Here is a 16,910-nt window from a genome sequence, read left to right as displayed (position 1 = left end):
AGGCTGCCCCAGCATGGAACTCAGAGCAAGGGGGACATCCAGGTTCCCTTCTGTGGGCCTGGGGCTCTTCCTAGGGGCCAGATGCCTTCTCATGAGTACACGAACAGAGGCGGGGGCAGCCAGCAGAACTCCTAAGACACAAAATGAGTGAACACTGGAAAGGGAGCTGAGACAGGCCTGCAGCAAAGAACAGACCACCAGGCTTTTCCAATCTATAGGAAGGACTCAGAGTTCATCAAAATCAAAATAGCAATGCAAGATGCTCAAAGCACCTTGTGGCAATTATTACAAATCCCCTCCCCAAATCCTGAGAGATGAAGATGGATAGAGAAGCTGAGGAGGCTGGGCATGGTAGCTCATGTCTGCAATCCTAACAGTTTCGGGAGTCCGAGGTGGGCGGATCGCCTGAGTCCAGGAGTTTGAGACCAGCTTGGGCAACATGGTGAAACCCCGTCTCTACAAAAAAAGCAAAAATTAGCTGGGCATGGTGGCATGTGCCTATAGTCCCAGATACTCAGAAGGCTGAGTCAGGAGAATCGCTTGAGCCCAGGAGTTCGAGATCAGCCTAGGGGACATGGAGAAACCTCGTCTCTACAAAAAAACTTTAAAAATTAGCCAGGCTTGGTGGCCTGTGCCTATAGTCTCAGCTACTCAGGAGGCTGAGGTGGGAGGATCGCTCGACCCTGGGAGTTGAGGCTGCAATGAGCTGTACTTGCGCCACTGCACTGCAGCCTGGGTGACAGAGCAAGACCCTGTCTCAAAAAAAAAAAAAAAGAGGCCAGGTGCAGTAGCTCACACCTGTAATCCCAGCACTTTGGGAGGCTGAGGCGGCAGATCCCTTGAGGTCAGGAGTTTGAGACCAGCCTGGCCAACATGGCGAAACCCCATCTCTACTAGAAATACAAAAACTAGCTGGGCATGGTGGCGGGCGCCTGTAATCCCAGCTACTTGGGAGGCTGAAGCGGGAGAACTGCTTGAACCCGGGAGGCAGAGGTTGCAGTGAGCTGAGATCGCACCACTGCACTCCAGCCTGGGCGACACGGCAAGACTCCAACTCAAAAAAAAAAAAAAAAAAAAAAAAGAGAAGCAGCTAAGGGTGGATCCTTGACAATAAGAACCCCCCATTCTCCTCAAATGCATCCACTTCACATTTGTATTTTGAAACGGTGACGTCCTTGTCGGTTTGTGTTTTCAATTATAAGCTCCCCAGTGCATGACACCTCCAAGACGCTCCTTTTATAATGTGCCTCCCAGAATGCCATCTTTGTTAAGGTTCCAAATGCCTTGTTTTTGTTGATGGAAAGGATAGCAATGCCAACTTGGCAGTTGGCACAAAGAATTCACAGATGGATTGAAGCCAGGATCTACAACTTGCATCAGCTTGAGTGTACAAAAAAAAGAAAAGAAAAAAAGAATAGCCGGGCGCAGTGGCTCACGCCTGTAATCCCAGCACTTTGGAAGGCCGAGGCAGGTGCATCACCTGAAGTCGGGAGTTCATGACCAGCCTGGCCAACATGGTAACACCCTGTCTATTAGAAATACAAAAATTAGCCGAGCATGGTGGCACACACCTGTAATCACAGTTGCTCGGGAGGCTGAGGCAGGAGAATCGCTTGAACCCAGGAGGCAGAGGTTACAGTGAGCCGAGATGGCACCATTGCACTCCAGCCTGAGTGACAGAGCGAGACTCTGTCTCAAAAAAGAAAAAAAAAAAAAGAATGATTTTAGAAGGCAAAAAGTAAAAGCGTCAATGCTGATTCTAAACCATCAGACCGGGGCATAATGACCAGTTGATTTTTTTTTTTTTTTGAGACAGAGTCTCGCTCTGTCGCCCAGGCTGGAGTGCAGTGGCGCAATCTAAGGTCACTGCAATCTCTGCCTCCTGGGTTCAAGCAATTCTCCAGAGTAGCTGGAATTACAGGCGCGCGCCACCACACCCAGCTAACTTTTGTATTTTTTTTAGTATAGACGGGGTTTCACCATGTGGGCCAAGATGGTTTCGATCTCCTGACCTCGTGATCCACCTACCTCGACCTCCCAAAGCGCCGGGATTACACGCGTGAGCCACCGCCCCGAGCCGACCAGTTGATTTCTGTGCTGCTCAAAGCCATTACTGACCAGTAGGTAGGGCCAGATTTCTGCAAAATAGGCCATTGTGTAATTCGAAAGGAAAGAACAACTTGGCCGTTCCTCAACAAAAATACACAGGCTCATAAAACAAAAAACTGTGCAGAAACTCCTCCACCAGAGAGTCATTCTTTCCCAGAAACCTGCAACTCTTTAAGAATTAGAGCACCATTGAGAAGCATGGAGTCGCAGCACCTGCAGCTGGCAGGGGTGTTAAACTGGTGATAAAGGTAGCTGAAGTCTGTTTCCAGGACGAGAGCGCTTTGAGGGGGCTGGAGTAGGGGGAGCTGCCTGCAAGGTAAAGACGTGGGAAACCTCAGAAGCCCTAAGGAGAGAGGGGCGGGCAGGGGAGGAGAGGGGCAGCAGATCTATTCTTTCACAATGCTGTTGGGAACTGGCCAGGCTGTTGGGTTGGAGCTGACACAGGGCACAGCTGTGGGCCTGCTGTTAACCACACATGTTCCCTTCCCGTCCCCTAGGAGCCACTTGGCCACTGAAACTTGGCCTGGAGCAGCCAAAGATTTGGTGACTCACTGTGTAAGCAGTGGGGGTGGGTCTTCTCTAGCAAATATTCACAGAGCATGAGGTTAAGACATCTACCACCCAAAATTCACTGCCCAAGATGTGGTGACTTATACCCTAGAAAAGAGAGTCCTCCTCAATGTAGAAAGTGGCAAAGTCACCAGAAAACCAGAAATGAGCAAACACAGATAAAGAAATGACACAACGGTCTCCCCTCTTGTCTCCTTTTGAAAGCCCTCATTCCACGCGTATGAGCTTCCTACGGCTGCTGTAACAAATGACACAAACTTAGCAGCTACAACACAAATGCATAACCTTACAGTCCTGGAGGTCTGAAATCTGGAATGGGTCTCACAGGGCTAAAACCAGGTATCAGCAGGGCTGGTTCCTCCTGGAGACTCTAAGGGAGAGTCTGTTTTCTTGCTTTTTCCAGCTTCTAGAGGTCACCCACACTCCTTGCTCTCGACCCCTTCCTGCATCTTCAAGGCCAGCAGTGGCTGATCGAGTCCTTCTCATACCTCATCTCTCTGACCCTGACTCTCCTGCCCGATCCTGCGATTGCATCAGGCCCACCCATATAACCCAGGATCATCCCCCATTTCAAGGTCAGCTGCTGAGCAACCTTAATTCCATCCCCAACTTGAATCCGCGGCCACGTAACATACCATATTTACAAATTCCCTGGATTAGGACATGGGCATCTTTGGGGGCCATTCTTCTGCCAACCACACCAAGCCGAGGACACTGTAAGGAGCTGATTTCCAACTCGCAGGGCGGCCTCTGACCTGCTCACCCACTGACGGTGAACCCCCCACACAGAGTGACTACTCTTTTAGCAGTAGGATGAGGACCGAGGCCTAGAACCCAGGAGAGGAGCGCGCCTGGGCCCCGACGTCCCTGTGAGGGCAGCGAGAATGGACACAGGAGGGCTGCAGGTTCATGACCAGGACCTGCCCGTGGAGGCTGCCTCCACCTAAGGTCTTGGTTTCCTGTCCTGGCCTAAAGGGCTCCATCAGTTCCCAAACAGGAAAACAAAAAGAACAGAGGTGCAAAAGTCTCTTCCAGAACCCTCCTGGAGGTAGCCTGGAGCCACTAGGAGAGAGGTATTACCCCAGCCTCTTCTCTTGCTCACTCTGTGCGGTGCACCGGCCTCAGGGCCACCGTGGGTTAGGGGCCAGGATGCAGTGGTCAGCAGGACAGACCTGGTCCTGGAAACCCATGGAGCTGGCAGTTCCCACTCACCAGAGGGACGCAGCCCATGCCCACTAGAGACAGGCAGGGGCAGAGGCAGAGGCAGGCAGGGTGTGGGGCCACGGGACGCAGCCCACAGCCGATTATTCCCATGGCCATGTCACTGCCAGATTGCTCAGGAGCAACACACACTGAGCCCGGTCACCTGGCACATGGCCGGCAGAAACTGGTTCATCTGCTTTGCCCTCAGAGCCCAAGCAACAAAGAACAGGGAAACAGCGACACCTTATTAAACATGAGCCAGATGCACGCAAACAAGGATCGCGTTCCCCCCGCTGCAGAACATCTGCTGCTGGCATGCCTTGGATGAGGCCCCAGCTTCCTCCACCTGCCCAGAGCCAGGCAGGGGCCCTACCCATCTTTCTGGGAACCCCTGGCTTTGCGGGACAAAGGGCGATATGGAATCCTGTAGGCAGCCAGGATCAGGACCCAGTCCCCAGGCAGCAGGCTTGGGGAAGGTAGCTCCTTCAGTCTCATCAGGAGGATAATCCCCTGCGGGGCCGCCATGATTTCTCCTCGCAGCTGCGCTTAACTTCAAGTTACAGGATGAATTGAGAAAATAAAGATACTGGCTGTGCACAGAAGCCACATTCAGGATACACCCGGAAAGCCTGGGGCCCAAAGATGAGCCTCTATGCAGAAGCGAGAACGGGACATCAAGTTGTATTTAAAATGAAGGAACTAGGGCTTAGGGCATTCACTGCAGTGCTGGGATCTTGGACCATAGGGAAAGAGGACCCCTGAGAGGCTATAACGGGGCAGGACCATCACCAAAACGGTGGTGAGGGAAAACCTGGTGGCCTGTGTGGCTGTGACTCTCCTTTTGCAACTGTCCAGCGGTCACCCTGATTAGCACCCACTCCCTGGAAAACCCCAAAGCCTCTGCCTCCAAGGAGAGACCATCTGCCGTTTGCACACCCTTGATAGTAAATTGTAAAATCCCATTTCCCCCGCAAAGAGCCAAGGAAGTCAGGCCTGGGAGAAGAAACTCAACTCAGAGGTGAGCCTGGATCTGGGACTAAGGAAAGACTAAACACAAAGGGTAAGGGAAGATGCAGACCCAGCCAGGAAATCAAAAACTGCCCTGAGTCTGGCTCAGGTACCTCCTACTTCTATGCTGTGCCTGTAAACATGGAGGCCTAGAGCTTCTCAGCATCTGTCAGTGAAGGAGCAGCGAATGCATCGCAAAACAAAACTGAAACTGGGGGGGGACATATTAACAACACCCAAAAGCAACACAACTGATCTTGCTTTGAGAAAGCATTTTAGTTACAGAAAATAAAAGGCAAAAGGCTGTCAAATGACATCTGTAAAGTTCACCCTTTCCCCCACTTCCAGAAGGCTAGAGTAATGATGAACTATATTGGAGCATTGAATTCAGGCTCACTCAACATGCAAAAAGCAGCACACAACTGAAGTGTGCAAGCCAGCATTGACGCGGGCTTGGCACCCGCAGTACGGTGGCTTCATAGTGACCAATCCAGAAAGACCACGGAGAAAATACTGCCACATCTCAGCGTCTGCAGCCCATACAGGCAAGCAGACACATGTATCACCTTCCAACGCCTGCACAGACTCACCGCCCAAGGCTCAGCAACAGAAGGGCAGGCCATTCCGACTGGACAGTGGATTTGGATTACTTCTCTTTCCTTTCTGTTATTCATGTGACAGAAGCCACCACGGGCAGAAATCGAACTTAGTCTTACAGCGGCCCGATTCCTCTCATCCTTTGAGGATGGTTATGTAAGTTCAGAAGACAGAGTAAAGAACGTATTTCAAATCAGATGCCACCAGACAGCTCATAAAAGCAGATTTATTAGAGATGCAAGATCAGGTGCTCAAAGGACAGATAGGATAAAAACACCAACAAAGCCAACGGGATAAAAAACACCGCCGTTGAGGTGAACGGAAAAAGGCCTCCAACATCATTGCCCCATATTTTTGGGAAGGGTGCAAATGTGTGCTCTCTCCTGTGCACTGGCCTCATTAACAGCAATATAATGCAAACGCAATACAAATGGTGTACAATTCGATCACAAAATCATCCTCTGCGCTGTCACCTTCACATCCCAGAGCCACCCGCCCCCGGTGCTTAATGCTGGATGAAACAAAGTAGCTAATCTTACAAGAGAATTTAGGCCTGTGACAAAAATCAGGGTCCCTCAGCCAGGGAAGAAGGGGAGCTAAAATTTTCACAGGAGGTGGTGTTGCCAGGCAACCTGATCAGCTCTGTTCCCCATAGCATCCTGCAGGGACCCAGCCCCCGGTCAAGTTGTAAAGATAAGAGTACACATATGCACAAATAGTAAATCCTACATCTGCCTGGAATCACTTTCCACCTCATGGACCACACAAAGGGGAGTGAGGAGTCAAAGCACAAAAACAAAATGTTCTGTGTCAATCTAGTTAAATGTGGAAAATCCAAATAACGGTCATTAATAACAGTGTTAAAATGTTACCATTTGACATTACTTACCACATCCTAAATGGTAACTCAGGATGTGTCAGGAATTCAATGCTTTTCATGATCCTTGCACGAAGTCTCTGAAGTAGGTAGTATAGATGGGGAAATTAAGGCACTGAAGAATTAACTAAGTGCCAGAGGAGTTGGGGTTTTTGTTGTTGTTTTGTTTTTTGTTGTTGTTGTTTGTTTGGGTTTTTTAGTTGTTTTTTTTTTTAAGCAGAGTCTCACTCTGTCACCCAGGCTAGAATGCAGAGGCTGGTCATGGCTCACTGCGGCCCTGACCTCCCGGGCTCAAGCTATCCTCCCACCTCAGCCACCCAAATAGCTGGGACCATAGGTGCCCAGCAGCATGTCCAGCTAATTTGTTCATTTTTTGTAGCGATAGGGTCTCTCTAGGTTGCCTAAGGTGGTCTTGAACTTCTGGGCTCAAGTGATTCTCCCAAAATACAGGATTATAGGTGTGAGCTACTATGCCCAGTCCAGGATTTGTATCTGAAGCCAGCAGCCCATCTTTCTACGCCATGTTCTTAACCACTGCACCTTATTACCCAAAACTGTGGACAGAGACCAGTGCAATTGTAGGTAGGTTCTGCAAACTCAATGACTTTATCCTGAAGCCTGGGGGATGCTTTCCAGACTGAAGTGAACTGAGATTAGCAGCTAGTGGTGACATGGGATTAGTCCCACCTCCTTGCACTGTTATGAACCACTTGGCAGAATGTTTGTATATGAATGGTGGGCACCCTCTGTAAGACAGAGGGCAAAGTGGTACAACGGTTTTCTGGAGCTGGGACGTCCTGGGCCTAAGGCCTAATTCTGTCACTCCTAACTGCATGAGCTTGGGAAGTTACTTCTCTAAGCGTCAGTGTTCCCATCTGTAAATGGGCATAACTGCAGTCCTGACTTCATGAGCTTGTTTTGTGGGTTAAGTGAATTCATGCATGATAATTAGGAACTACTAACGCAATCACCAAAATTGCTAGAGGATTAAATAGTTCCACAGATAAAAACTTTCTTTTTTCCTTTTTTTTTTTTTTTGAGACGGAGTGTTGCTCTATCACCCGGGCTGGGGTGCAGTTGCACATCTTGGCTCACTGCAACCTTCGCCTCCCGAGTTCAAGCGATTCCCCTGTCTCAGCCTCCTGAGTACTGGGATTACAGGCTCACGCCACCACACCGGGCTAATTTTTGTATTTTTAGTAGAGATGGGGGTTTCACCATATTGGCCAGGCTGGTCTCGAACTCCTGACCTCAGGTGATCCGCTCGCCTCGTCCTCCCAAAGTGCTGGGATTACAGCCGTGAGCCACGGCACCCAGCCATAAAAACTTTCGTTAGCCATAGTCTCACCATAAACATGCCACTTACAAAAAAATATGCGCACAATTACCACGCTCAGGATGCAAACAACAGCCATTAATGAACTTTGTAGTTAATACTAAAAGTTACTCCTCACTTTATTCTTTATTTACAAAAGCTTTCATGGTTCTTAAAAGTGTTTAGTATTCACCAATTTTACTGTTAACGTTTCTAATGAGGATTTTCTAAAACTGAGGCATGGATTTGAAAAAGTGTTCTGATCAATCAGTAACAGACTTGGAATGGAATCTCCAGCCCCCAGTCTTTGCGCCCACCCTCTGGCAATATGCCGCCTCACGTGAGCATCTTTAAGACGGAGTTCCCTTTTTATTCCAGATAAAAGAATTAGGAGCCTTCTGGTAGAAAAGAAAGCAGATCTTCAGGATCAAGTCGCAGAGGCTGGCCAATCAGCCCAGCTTCTCATTTGAACTTGACCCAGACAGTAAAACAAACTTTACCATACGGCGAGACTAACTTTTGTTATGTCTTTTCTATTCATTTCCTATTTCTGAATCAAATCTGAACTACTTTGTGGCCAATATACGACACCAGCTTCCGAGTGTGGGAATCACAGGATTTCAGGATTCAGCGGCTTCCGGCAGGATCCCCTAGGTTATGTTTAGCAATCTTCAGTTGCCTTTCCTTTTTTTCTTTCCTTCCTTTCGTTCTTTCTTTCTTTTTCTTTTTTTTTTTTTCCCAAAGGAAAGAACAAGGGAGCCCAGGCGGAACGGAAGTGAGTATCCCGACACGCGGATCTTAAACAGCCCAGACCACCAAGCCCGACAGGCCGGGAAAGCTGAGCGCGCGCTGCTGGGGGGACGCACACTTTGGAGGCTGTGTGGGCGCGCGCCGGCACCCCACAAGTTCTCATACGTCTGCTCCGCCGATTCAGCCAGACAAAGACCGCAAGTTCCCCGGTCCACCGCTCCAGACAGGCGGGGACCAGTCTCCCCGAATTAGGCCCATTCCGGGCCCGGGGCGCCCTCACTCGCCGCGGGGAAAAGTCCCCAGGTGCCCCTCCGTGATCCAGGTCTTCCCACAACGCTCCCGCTCCTGCTGGCGCCCTGCACCCCGAGGACAGCGGCCGGACCCCGGCCCCTCCCCGGTCCCGCGGCTGCAGGCCCACGCGCCCCACGCGCCCCGCGCGCCCCCGCCCCAGCTCCGCCGATGGGGCGCTGCTCGCTGCGCGGTGGACCCCTCGGACCCCGCCCCCGCGGCCCCGTCCGGGCCCCGATACCCACCCGGGTCCCGCTGCGGGGGCCGGATTCGCGCCGGCTCCGAGAGCCGCCACCGTCGCCTCCGCCGCTGCCGCCGCCAGTGAGGCGCGGCGGGGCGGGGACGCGCGGGGAGGCCCGGCCCCCGACCCGCCCCCGGGCCCGCCCCCGGCCCGGCCCCTGCCTGCCCCGGCCGGGCTCCCCGCCCACCTTCTGGCCCAGCCCTGGGCCCAAGCCTCTAGTTCCCTGCTGGCCCTCCCTCAGGCCTCGCCGCGTCCCGGCCTCGGGGACTGTGCCCCGACCCGAACCCGGCGTCCCCGAGGGAAAGGCAGGGCTCCTCGGACGCTCCGCGTGCGCGCTGGCCCTCCGCTGCCGCCCTCTGCAGGGCGATTTCTCCTATTTCGGGCTAGGAAGGGAAGATACGCTCCGGAAGACCCCCGGGCGTCCATGCTTCCCAAGGAGTCTCCGTAGGACCCCTGGAGAAGGGCACTGGAGCCCCCTAGGGCAGGAGATGGAAAAGCACTCGCCATGCGCGGGGTCCCCGGCCCCGGTGCCCCCAGCCCGCCTGCCATTCCCGGGCGCTTAGCAGTCCGGGGTCCCCAGGTGCCCGGCAGGTCCCTTCGGGACCTCGGGCCGCCCGCTGGGCACACGCTGACTCCGCTGTCGCTTTACAGAAATTGAGTGCAGCCGAGGCGGGACCCGGGCGCAGAGAGCGATAAAGGAAAAGCATGGTCGTGCTCTAATCATTACAGTCTAAGGGACGACACGTCGAGATGGCGCGCGCCTCTGCGTGCGTGGAGATGGCACAAAGGCCGCGCCGCCCCCGGCGGCCCCCGCCCTCGCAGCGCGCGTGGTCCCGGCCCAGCCGGATGTTGACAGCGTCGCCTAGCAACGGGAGATGGCGGAACCGGGCGGCGCAGCGGGCCGGTAAGCCGGGCCGAGGGGCAGCGGGTCTTGGAGTCGCCAGGCCGCGCTCTCCGTTCACCGATCCAGGTGGCCCCCGCGTCGGCTCCTGCCTCGCCCCTTCGCCTCCACTCCCCCTTCCTCTCGCCTGTGTCCCTTCTGTCGCCATTTTGCTGGCCTTTCCCATCCACTGCGTTCAGCCCCTCACCCCCCCGCCAACCCTTCTCACTTCTCCCTTCCTGTCCCTTTGTCCTCTCTCGGCCTCCCTCTTTCCCCTACTCCAAGCGCGCGACTCCCTCTAAAACCCGGGACCGCTCGCTCTATAGTCACCATGGCAACCACTCTGCGTGGCGGTCCCTGCGCGCAGTCCTAAGAGTAGAGGGCTCTGCAGGGCGCGGAGCTGTCGGATGCCGCCCCTGACCTTGCTCCGGGGCCACTCGCTGTGGCCGGAGACCAGCCCGGCCCCGCGCCTCCCTTCTGCAAGGACAGATCCCCTCTCGCAGGCTTGGGGGTGACCCGCGATGGGAGGGGTCCCTGCGGTTAGGCGGCCCCGCGATGGACCGCGGTCACCGTCCTGGGGCCTGGGTGGAAGCACTGAGCGCGCACAGGGAGGGCGGCTGAGTGAAGATCCCTGCCGCTGGGCCTCTGCTCGCTTAGGCTCTGTTTAAAAGGATAGAAACGATTGGAAAGAGTTTGGCCTTTTTACCTTTGACACATCGGTATTGTTTCATTTTTTTTTAAGGTGGGTCTGTATGTATTGACATGGAAAGACTAAAGGTATTATTAATAAAACGATAGGCATAAATGTAAAAGGGTAGATATACTATGATCTCTAATTCAGGGTGTGTGTGTGTGTTTAAAACAGAAAAATGTTGAAAGAATGTAGTCCTAAATGTTACCAATGATTATCTTGGGAAGGAAAGGGAAGATCACAGGGAACTCTCACTGTCTGTCTCTTTGAACATATCTATATTCCTTTGTCAGATAAAAATAGCTTGAATCTTTAATTTTTTAAAAAAGCTATATATATATTCTTGTGCTACGTAAATCGTGGAGAAACTCAGAGTCCCCAGAACACTTACTCTGATCGCGCTACTTTCTCTACGTTGTATTTCTTTTCCCCAGTTTTGTCCCAGACACAAGTTATATTTGAGGTGACTTTTCTGGGGTGATCTAATCCTGCTGTTCCTTCGATGTTTTAATAATTATATTTTTCATTCATTCATGGAGCTTTGCTTTTGTGGCATCTCCGCCACCTGACAGGCATGATATAGTGCTCTGGTTCCTGACAAACAAGACAAAGTCGTGACAACAGCCTGGGGGTGGCAGAGAAGTAACAAGTAAATAAACAGATATGCAGAATTCAGGAGGGGATAAGGGCCAAGAAAAAGAAAGCTGTTGCTTGAAACTGTTCAATTGTTTCTCTAAAACCAGGTCCCATCCGGAAGATGGATCGGCTTCTGAGGGAGAGAAGGAAGGGAATAATGAAAGCCACATGGTAAAATTCCCTATGGGAAGTTATTCCGGGCTTATATTTACTAGGAATTAAAGAGAATCAGAGTACGGGCACTGTGGCTCACGCCTGTCATCCCAACACTTTGGGAGGCCAAGGCAGGTGGATCACATGAGGTTAGGAGTTTGAGACAAGCCTGGCCAACATGGTAAAACCCCATCTCTACTAAAAATATAAAAATTAGCCGGGCGTGGTGGTGCGCACATGTAGTCCCAGCTACTCGGGAGGCTGAGGCAGGACAATGGCTTGAACTCGGGAGACAGAGGTTGCAGTGAGCCAAGATGACACCATTGCACTCCAGCCTGGGTGACGAGTGAAACTCTATCTCAAAAATAAATAAATAGGCTGGGCACCGTGACTCACGCCTGTAATTCCAGCACTTTGGGAGGCCGAGGCAGGCAGATCACAAGGTCAAAAGATCGAGACTATCCTGGCCAACATGGTGAAACCCTGTCTCTACTAAAAATACAAAAATTTGCCAGGCATGGTGGTTCACGCCCGTAGTCCCAGCTACTCAGGAGGCTGAGGCAGGAGAATGGCTTGAACCTGGGAGATGGAGGTTGCAGTGAGCCGAGATTGTGCCACTGCACTCAGCCTGGCGACAGAGCGAGACTCCGTCTCAAAAAATAGATAAATAAAATTAAATTAAAAATAAATAAAGAGAATTAGGACTTGGTCAAGTATATTGTATGATGACATTATCTTGCACCAGAACAAACTCAATTCAGTTGAAGAGAGACTCATTTTCTTCCTACCCCATTCCACAGTGTCAGTGATCAGTCAGGGATGCAAAGGATGTCCAACTTTGGGTTGCCCTGAGTTTTTTGGAACTCATTTCCTGTAACGAAGGATGCAAAAATGATTATGAAAAGCAGAGAGGGCCAGGCATGGTGGCTCACGCCTGTAGTCCCGGCACTTTGGGAGGCTGAGGCGGATGGATCTCTTGAGGCCAGGAGTTCAAGACCAGCCTGGCCAACATGGTGAAACCCCATCCCTACTAAAAATGGAAAAATTAACTGGGCATGGTGGTACACACCTGTAGTCCCAGCTACTTGGGAGGCTGAAGCAGGAGAATCGCTTGAACCCAGGAGGTGGAAGTTGCAGTGAGCCGAGATCACGCCACCGCACTCCAGCCTGGGCAGCAGAGTGAGACCCTGTCACAAAAAAAATAAAAAAAGAAAGAACAGGTAAACTGAAGCATGAAACATGATTTTTTTTTTTTTTTTGAGACAGAGTCTCACTCTGTCTCCAGGCCGAAGTGCAGTGGCACAATCTCAGCTCACTGCAACCTCTGCCTTCCGAGTTCAAGCAATTCTCCTGCCCCAGCCTCCCGAGTAGCTGGGATTACAGGTGTGCACCACCATACCCAGCTAATTTTTGTATTTTTAGTAGAGACGGGGTTTCACCATGTTGGTCAGGATGGTCTCAATCTCCTGACCTCGTGATCTGCCTGCCTCGGCCTCCCAAAGTGAAACATGATCTCTTAGTGATGCTGAGAAGGGTATAAATGCAGTTTTCCCATTGATATAATTACACTATAAAGAATAAAACCTCACAAGGTCCTTTATACTTTGTTTCCTGATTTTTTTCCTGCCACACCTTTACAGGTGTCACCACCAGAGAAGGATGATGGCCAGAAAGGTGAAGAAGCTGTCGGTAGCACAGAGCATCCTGAAGAAGTCACAACCCAAGCGGAAGCTGCAATTGAAAAGGGGGAGGTCCAGACAGAAGGGGAAGCAGCAGTGGAAGGGGAAGAGGAGGCTGTGTCCTATGGAGATGCTGAAAGCGAAGAGGAATATTACTATACAGAAACTTCATCCCCAGAAGGGCAAATCAGTGCTACAGATACGACTTACCCGTATTTCAGTCCTCCTCAGGAACTGCCTGGAGAGGAGGCGTATGATAGTGTTAGCGGGGAGGCTGGTCTCCATGGCTCCCAGCAAGAGGCCACCGGTCCACCAGAATCCAGAGAAGGGAGGGTCACCTCCCCAGAGCCATCCCACGGAGTCTTAGGCCCATCGGAGCAAATGGGCCAGGTCACCTCTGGGCCAGCAGTGGGCAGATTGGTGAGTAGCCCTGACTTCTGTTTTGTGGCAGTGTCGCACGGCCCACGGGGTTTGTCACCCTATGTGAGGAACTTGGGAATACATTATAAATACAAACTGCAATCCCTGTTAGAAATGTCTTAGCAAGGCTGGGTGCGGTGGCTCACGCCTGTAATCCCAGCACTTTGGGAGGCGAAGGTGGGTGGATCACCTGAGGTCAGGAGTTCGAGACCAGCCTGGCCAACGTGGTGAAATCCTGTCTCTACTAAATATGCAAAAATTAGGCAGGCGTGGTGGCACACGCCTGTAATCCCAGCTACTCAGGAGGCTGAGGTGGGAGAATTGCTTGAACCCGAGAGGCGGAGGCTGCAGTGAGCCAAGATCGCACCATTGCACTATAGTCTGGGCAACAGAGTGAGACCTTGTCTCAAAAAAAAAAGAAAAAAGAAAAGAAATTTCTTAGCAAGCTTAGGTCTCAGGATTCACGGTCAAATGCTGAGAGATCCTGGACTCTGCTTCAGTGTGCCCAAGCCCAAGGCTGGGGGCCTCCATAGCTGCCATCCACGTAAGGGCATCCAAGTTTCCAGGCTTCCAGAGCAGCATTGTCCAATGTGGTCCATCAGTCACATGTGGCTACAGAGAGCTCTCCAAATGTGACTAGCGAGCTGGAGGAATGGAGCTTTTAACTGTTTAAGATTCTAATTTCCATTTAAATAGCCACTTGTTGCCAGTGGCTGCCATAATGAATAGTGCAGTTCTAGATAAAAACAATGACAATAGCTGCGTTCTTATATTTTTTCATTATTTTCTTTAAACAATCACAAAGTTACAGAAAAAAACGGAGTACAATAAAAAGGATCTTTTATTTTCTTAAACACTGGAGAGTGGGTTGCGGATCTGATCACCAAAGCCTTCGAACGCTTCTGTATGTTTCCCACAAACAGCTGGGACACAACCATCAAAATCTGGAAACTGGGTCGGGCATGGTGGTGCACGCCTGTAATCCCAGCACTTTGGGAGGCCAAGGCGGGTGGATCACTTGAGGCCAGGAGTTCGATACCAGCCTGGCCAACATGGTGAAACCCCATCTCTACTAAAAATACAAAAATTAGCTGGACGTGGTGGTGCATGCCTGTAATCCCAGCTACTCGGGAGGCTGAGGCAGGAGAGGCGGGGTTTGCAGTGAGCCGAGATCGCACCAGTGCACTCCTGCATGGGCGACAGAGCGAGACTCTGTCTCAAAAAAAAAAAAAAAAAAAAAAATTCTGGAAATTGCCTTGCTCCATTTCCAAGGAATGCTCAGGCCTCATTCAGGGTTCACCAAATGTCCCAATGACGTCTTTTGTAGCAAAGAGATTCAGTTCAGAATCAAACGTTGCCCTGAGTGCTCATATTTCTGTAGTCTCCTCAATCTTTCCTTGACAACCTTGACCCTTGTGAAGGTCATAGGCCAGCTGTCTTGTAGAGTGTCCCTCAGCCTGGATTTGCTCGGTGTTTCCTCATGATGGGGTTAGGGTCATGAGGCTTTGGTGGGACTATCACGGAAGCGATGTGGGGCTCTCAGTGCGTCCCATCAGGGATGCAGGATTCCAGCTTCCACCATTCCTGATGATGTTCACTTCAGTCACCAAATTTAAAAGCACCAAGATTCTTCATTGTGAAGCGACCTTTTACTCCTTTATACTTAATGAAGATTTTGTGGGAAGGTGCTTTTTTCTTTTTTGGTTTAAGATAGGAAGGCGAATACTATTTAGAATGAGAAAAAAATTGTAACAGATTCCCACCAGTTATTGAGGACTTCTTATATTTGCTTACAAACGTATACAGGTGTTATACAACTTTTGGCAGATTTATCCCTAAGTGTTTCTCTTTTTTTTGAGATGTAGTCTTGCTGTGTCACCCAGGCTGGAGTGCAGTGGCATGATCTTGGTTCACAGCAACCTCTGCCTCCCGGGTTCAAGCAATTCTCCTGCCTCAGCCTCCCAAGTAGCTGGGACTACAGGCACACACCACCACACCTGGCTAAAATTCGGTATTTTTAGTAGAGATGGGGTTTCACCATGTTGGCCAGGCTGGTCTCGAACTCCTGCCCACAAATGATCCACCTGCCTCAGCTTCCCAAAGTGTTGGGATTACAGGTGTGAGCCATCGCTCCTGCCCAGTATTTCACATTTTTGATGCCATTATAAATGGTTTCCAATTGTCTGTGGCTAGCATATAGAAATACAATTGGTTTTTGTATACTCACCTGATATTCTGCCACGTTGCTAAAGTCCCTCACTAGTTAGACTAGCTTGTTTGTAGAATCGGTAGGCTTTTTCACAAAGATAATCATCTCATCTGAGAAAAAAGGCAGTTAACTTCTTCCTTTCCCATCCAGATGCCTTTTCTTTCTTTTTCTTGCCTGATTGCATTGGCTAGAACTGCCAGCACCATGTTGAATAGAAGTGGTGAGAGCAGACCTCTTGTCTTGCCCTGATCTTACAGGAAAAGCATCGGTCTTTGACTGTAAAGCGCCATGTTTGCTGTGGGTGTTGCAGATGCCCTTTATCGGGTTAAGGAAGTTCCCTTGTATTCGCGGTTTGTTGTATGTTGTTGGGTTGTTTTTTTTTAATCATAAAAGGGTATTGGGTTTTGTCAAATCCTTTTCTATGTCTGTTAAGAAGACTGTATTTTCCTTTTTAGTTAGTTGATTTGGTAGATTACATTGATTGATTTTCAGATGTTCAAGCAACCCCACATTCTGAGATAAACACAGGGAGCCACTTTGGAGTGATGTGAATGTCGGTTCCTCATTAAACTCTTGGTTTATTTATATTCTTACATCTGCATAGACTCAGGGCTCTCCATGTGATTCACTGGGTTATAACCCATTACTGTCATTGTGTATGTTGATGCTCAATTTGGCCAGTGAGGGCCCATTTAAGCCAGCCTTTGTGTGATCAGACGCACCTCCATCCTTCTTTGAGGGCTTTCTTGCTTTCTGCCATAGACTGCCCAGCCTTAGAATCAGACGTTTCTCCAGGAGCCCTGTTTCTGTTAGTGGAAGATAGAATTTAGAAGTTATCACTTGGGTGCTGGGGTCCTCATTGATGCTAGGGTGTCACTGTCCCCAGGCCCTCTCAGTGGCAGGAGATAGGGCCTGTGTGCGTGCACTGTACATGCTTCCCCACAGTACCCCTAATTCCATCTCACCTCCATAAGGAGTCCCTCCTGGTTTTCTCCTCTTCCTTTTTTTTTTTTTTTTTTTTTTTGAAACAGAGTCTCGCCCAGGTAGCTGGGACTGCAAGCACTCACCATCACGCCCGGCTAATTTTTGTATTTTTTGTACAAGGGGGCGTCTCACCATGATACCCAGGCTGGTCTCGAACTCCTGGGCTCAGTCAATCCTCCCTCCTCAACCTCCCAAAGTGCTGGGATTACAGGCATGAGCCACCACGCCCGGCCTCCTCTTCCATATTTGTAGCTGCTTTCTCCAACAGGGAGAAGCCTGGCCCCATGATCCTTACTGTAT

General features: G+C 50.7%; 2 protein-coding genes across 16 annotated transcripts in view; one reads left to right on the top strand and one right to left on the bottom strand.

Annotated features, from left to right (window-relative positions):
* The window catches only part of TBC1D16 (TBC1 domain family member 16), a 101,724-nt gene extending 92,669 nt beyond the window's left edge, over positions 1-9,055 (bottom strand). For 4 of the 9 annotated variants that reach the window (XM_031011133.3, XM_031011137.3, XM_055389084.2 and 1 more), the window contains exon 1: positions 8,963-9,055. The gene's annotated coding sequence lies outside the window, so the exon portion shown is untranslated. The remainder of the gene's footprint in view (positions 1-8,962) is intronic. The other 5 variants (XM_055389082.2, XM_063706033.1, XM_055389083.2 and 2 more) reach the window with 3 other exon arrangements.
* A 71-nt stretch (positions 9,056-9,126) lies between these two features.
* Positions 9,127-16,910, top strand: part of CCDC40 (coiled-coil domain 40 molecular ruler complex subunit) — a 65,945-nt gene continuing 58,161 nt past the window's right edge. For 3 of the 7 annotated variants that reach the window (XR_010133702.1, XM_019027827.4, XM_019027829.4), the window contains exons 1-3: positions 9,127-9,862; positions 11,273-11,336; positions 12,959-13,417. Coding sequence is in view for 6 of the 7 variants with exons in the window: in XM_019027827.4 (XP_018883372.4) it covers positions 9,834-9,862; positions 11,273-11,336; positions 12,959-13,417 (552 nt within the window). In the remaining variant the exon portion in view is untranslated. The other 4 variants (XM_063706026.1, XM_063706027.1, XM_063706028.1 and 1 more) reach the window with 4 other exon arrangements.

The sequence above is a fragment of the Gorilla gorilla genome, chromosome 4, assembly GCF_029281585.2.
Source record: "Gorilla gorilla gorilla isolate KB3781 chromosome 4, NHGRI_mGorGor1-v2.1_pri, whole genome shotgun sequence".
NCBI classification, from domain to species: domain Eukaryota; kingdom Metazoa; phylum Chordata; class Mammalia; order Primates; family Hominidae; genus Gorilla; species Gorilla gorilla.
The sequence above is the reverse complement of the archived record's forward strand: the minus strand, read 5'-3'. Positions and strand labels throughout refer to the sequence as shown.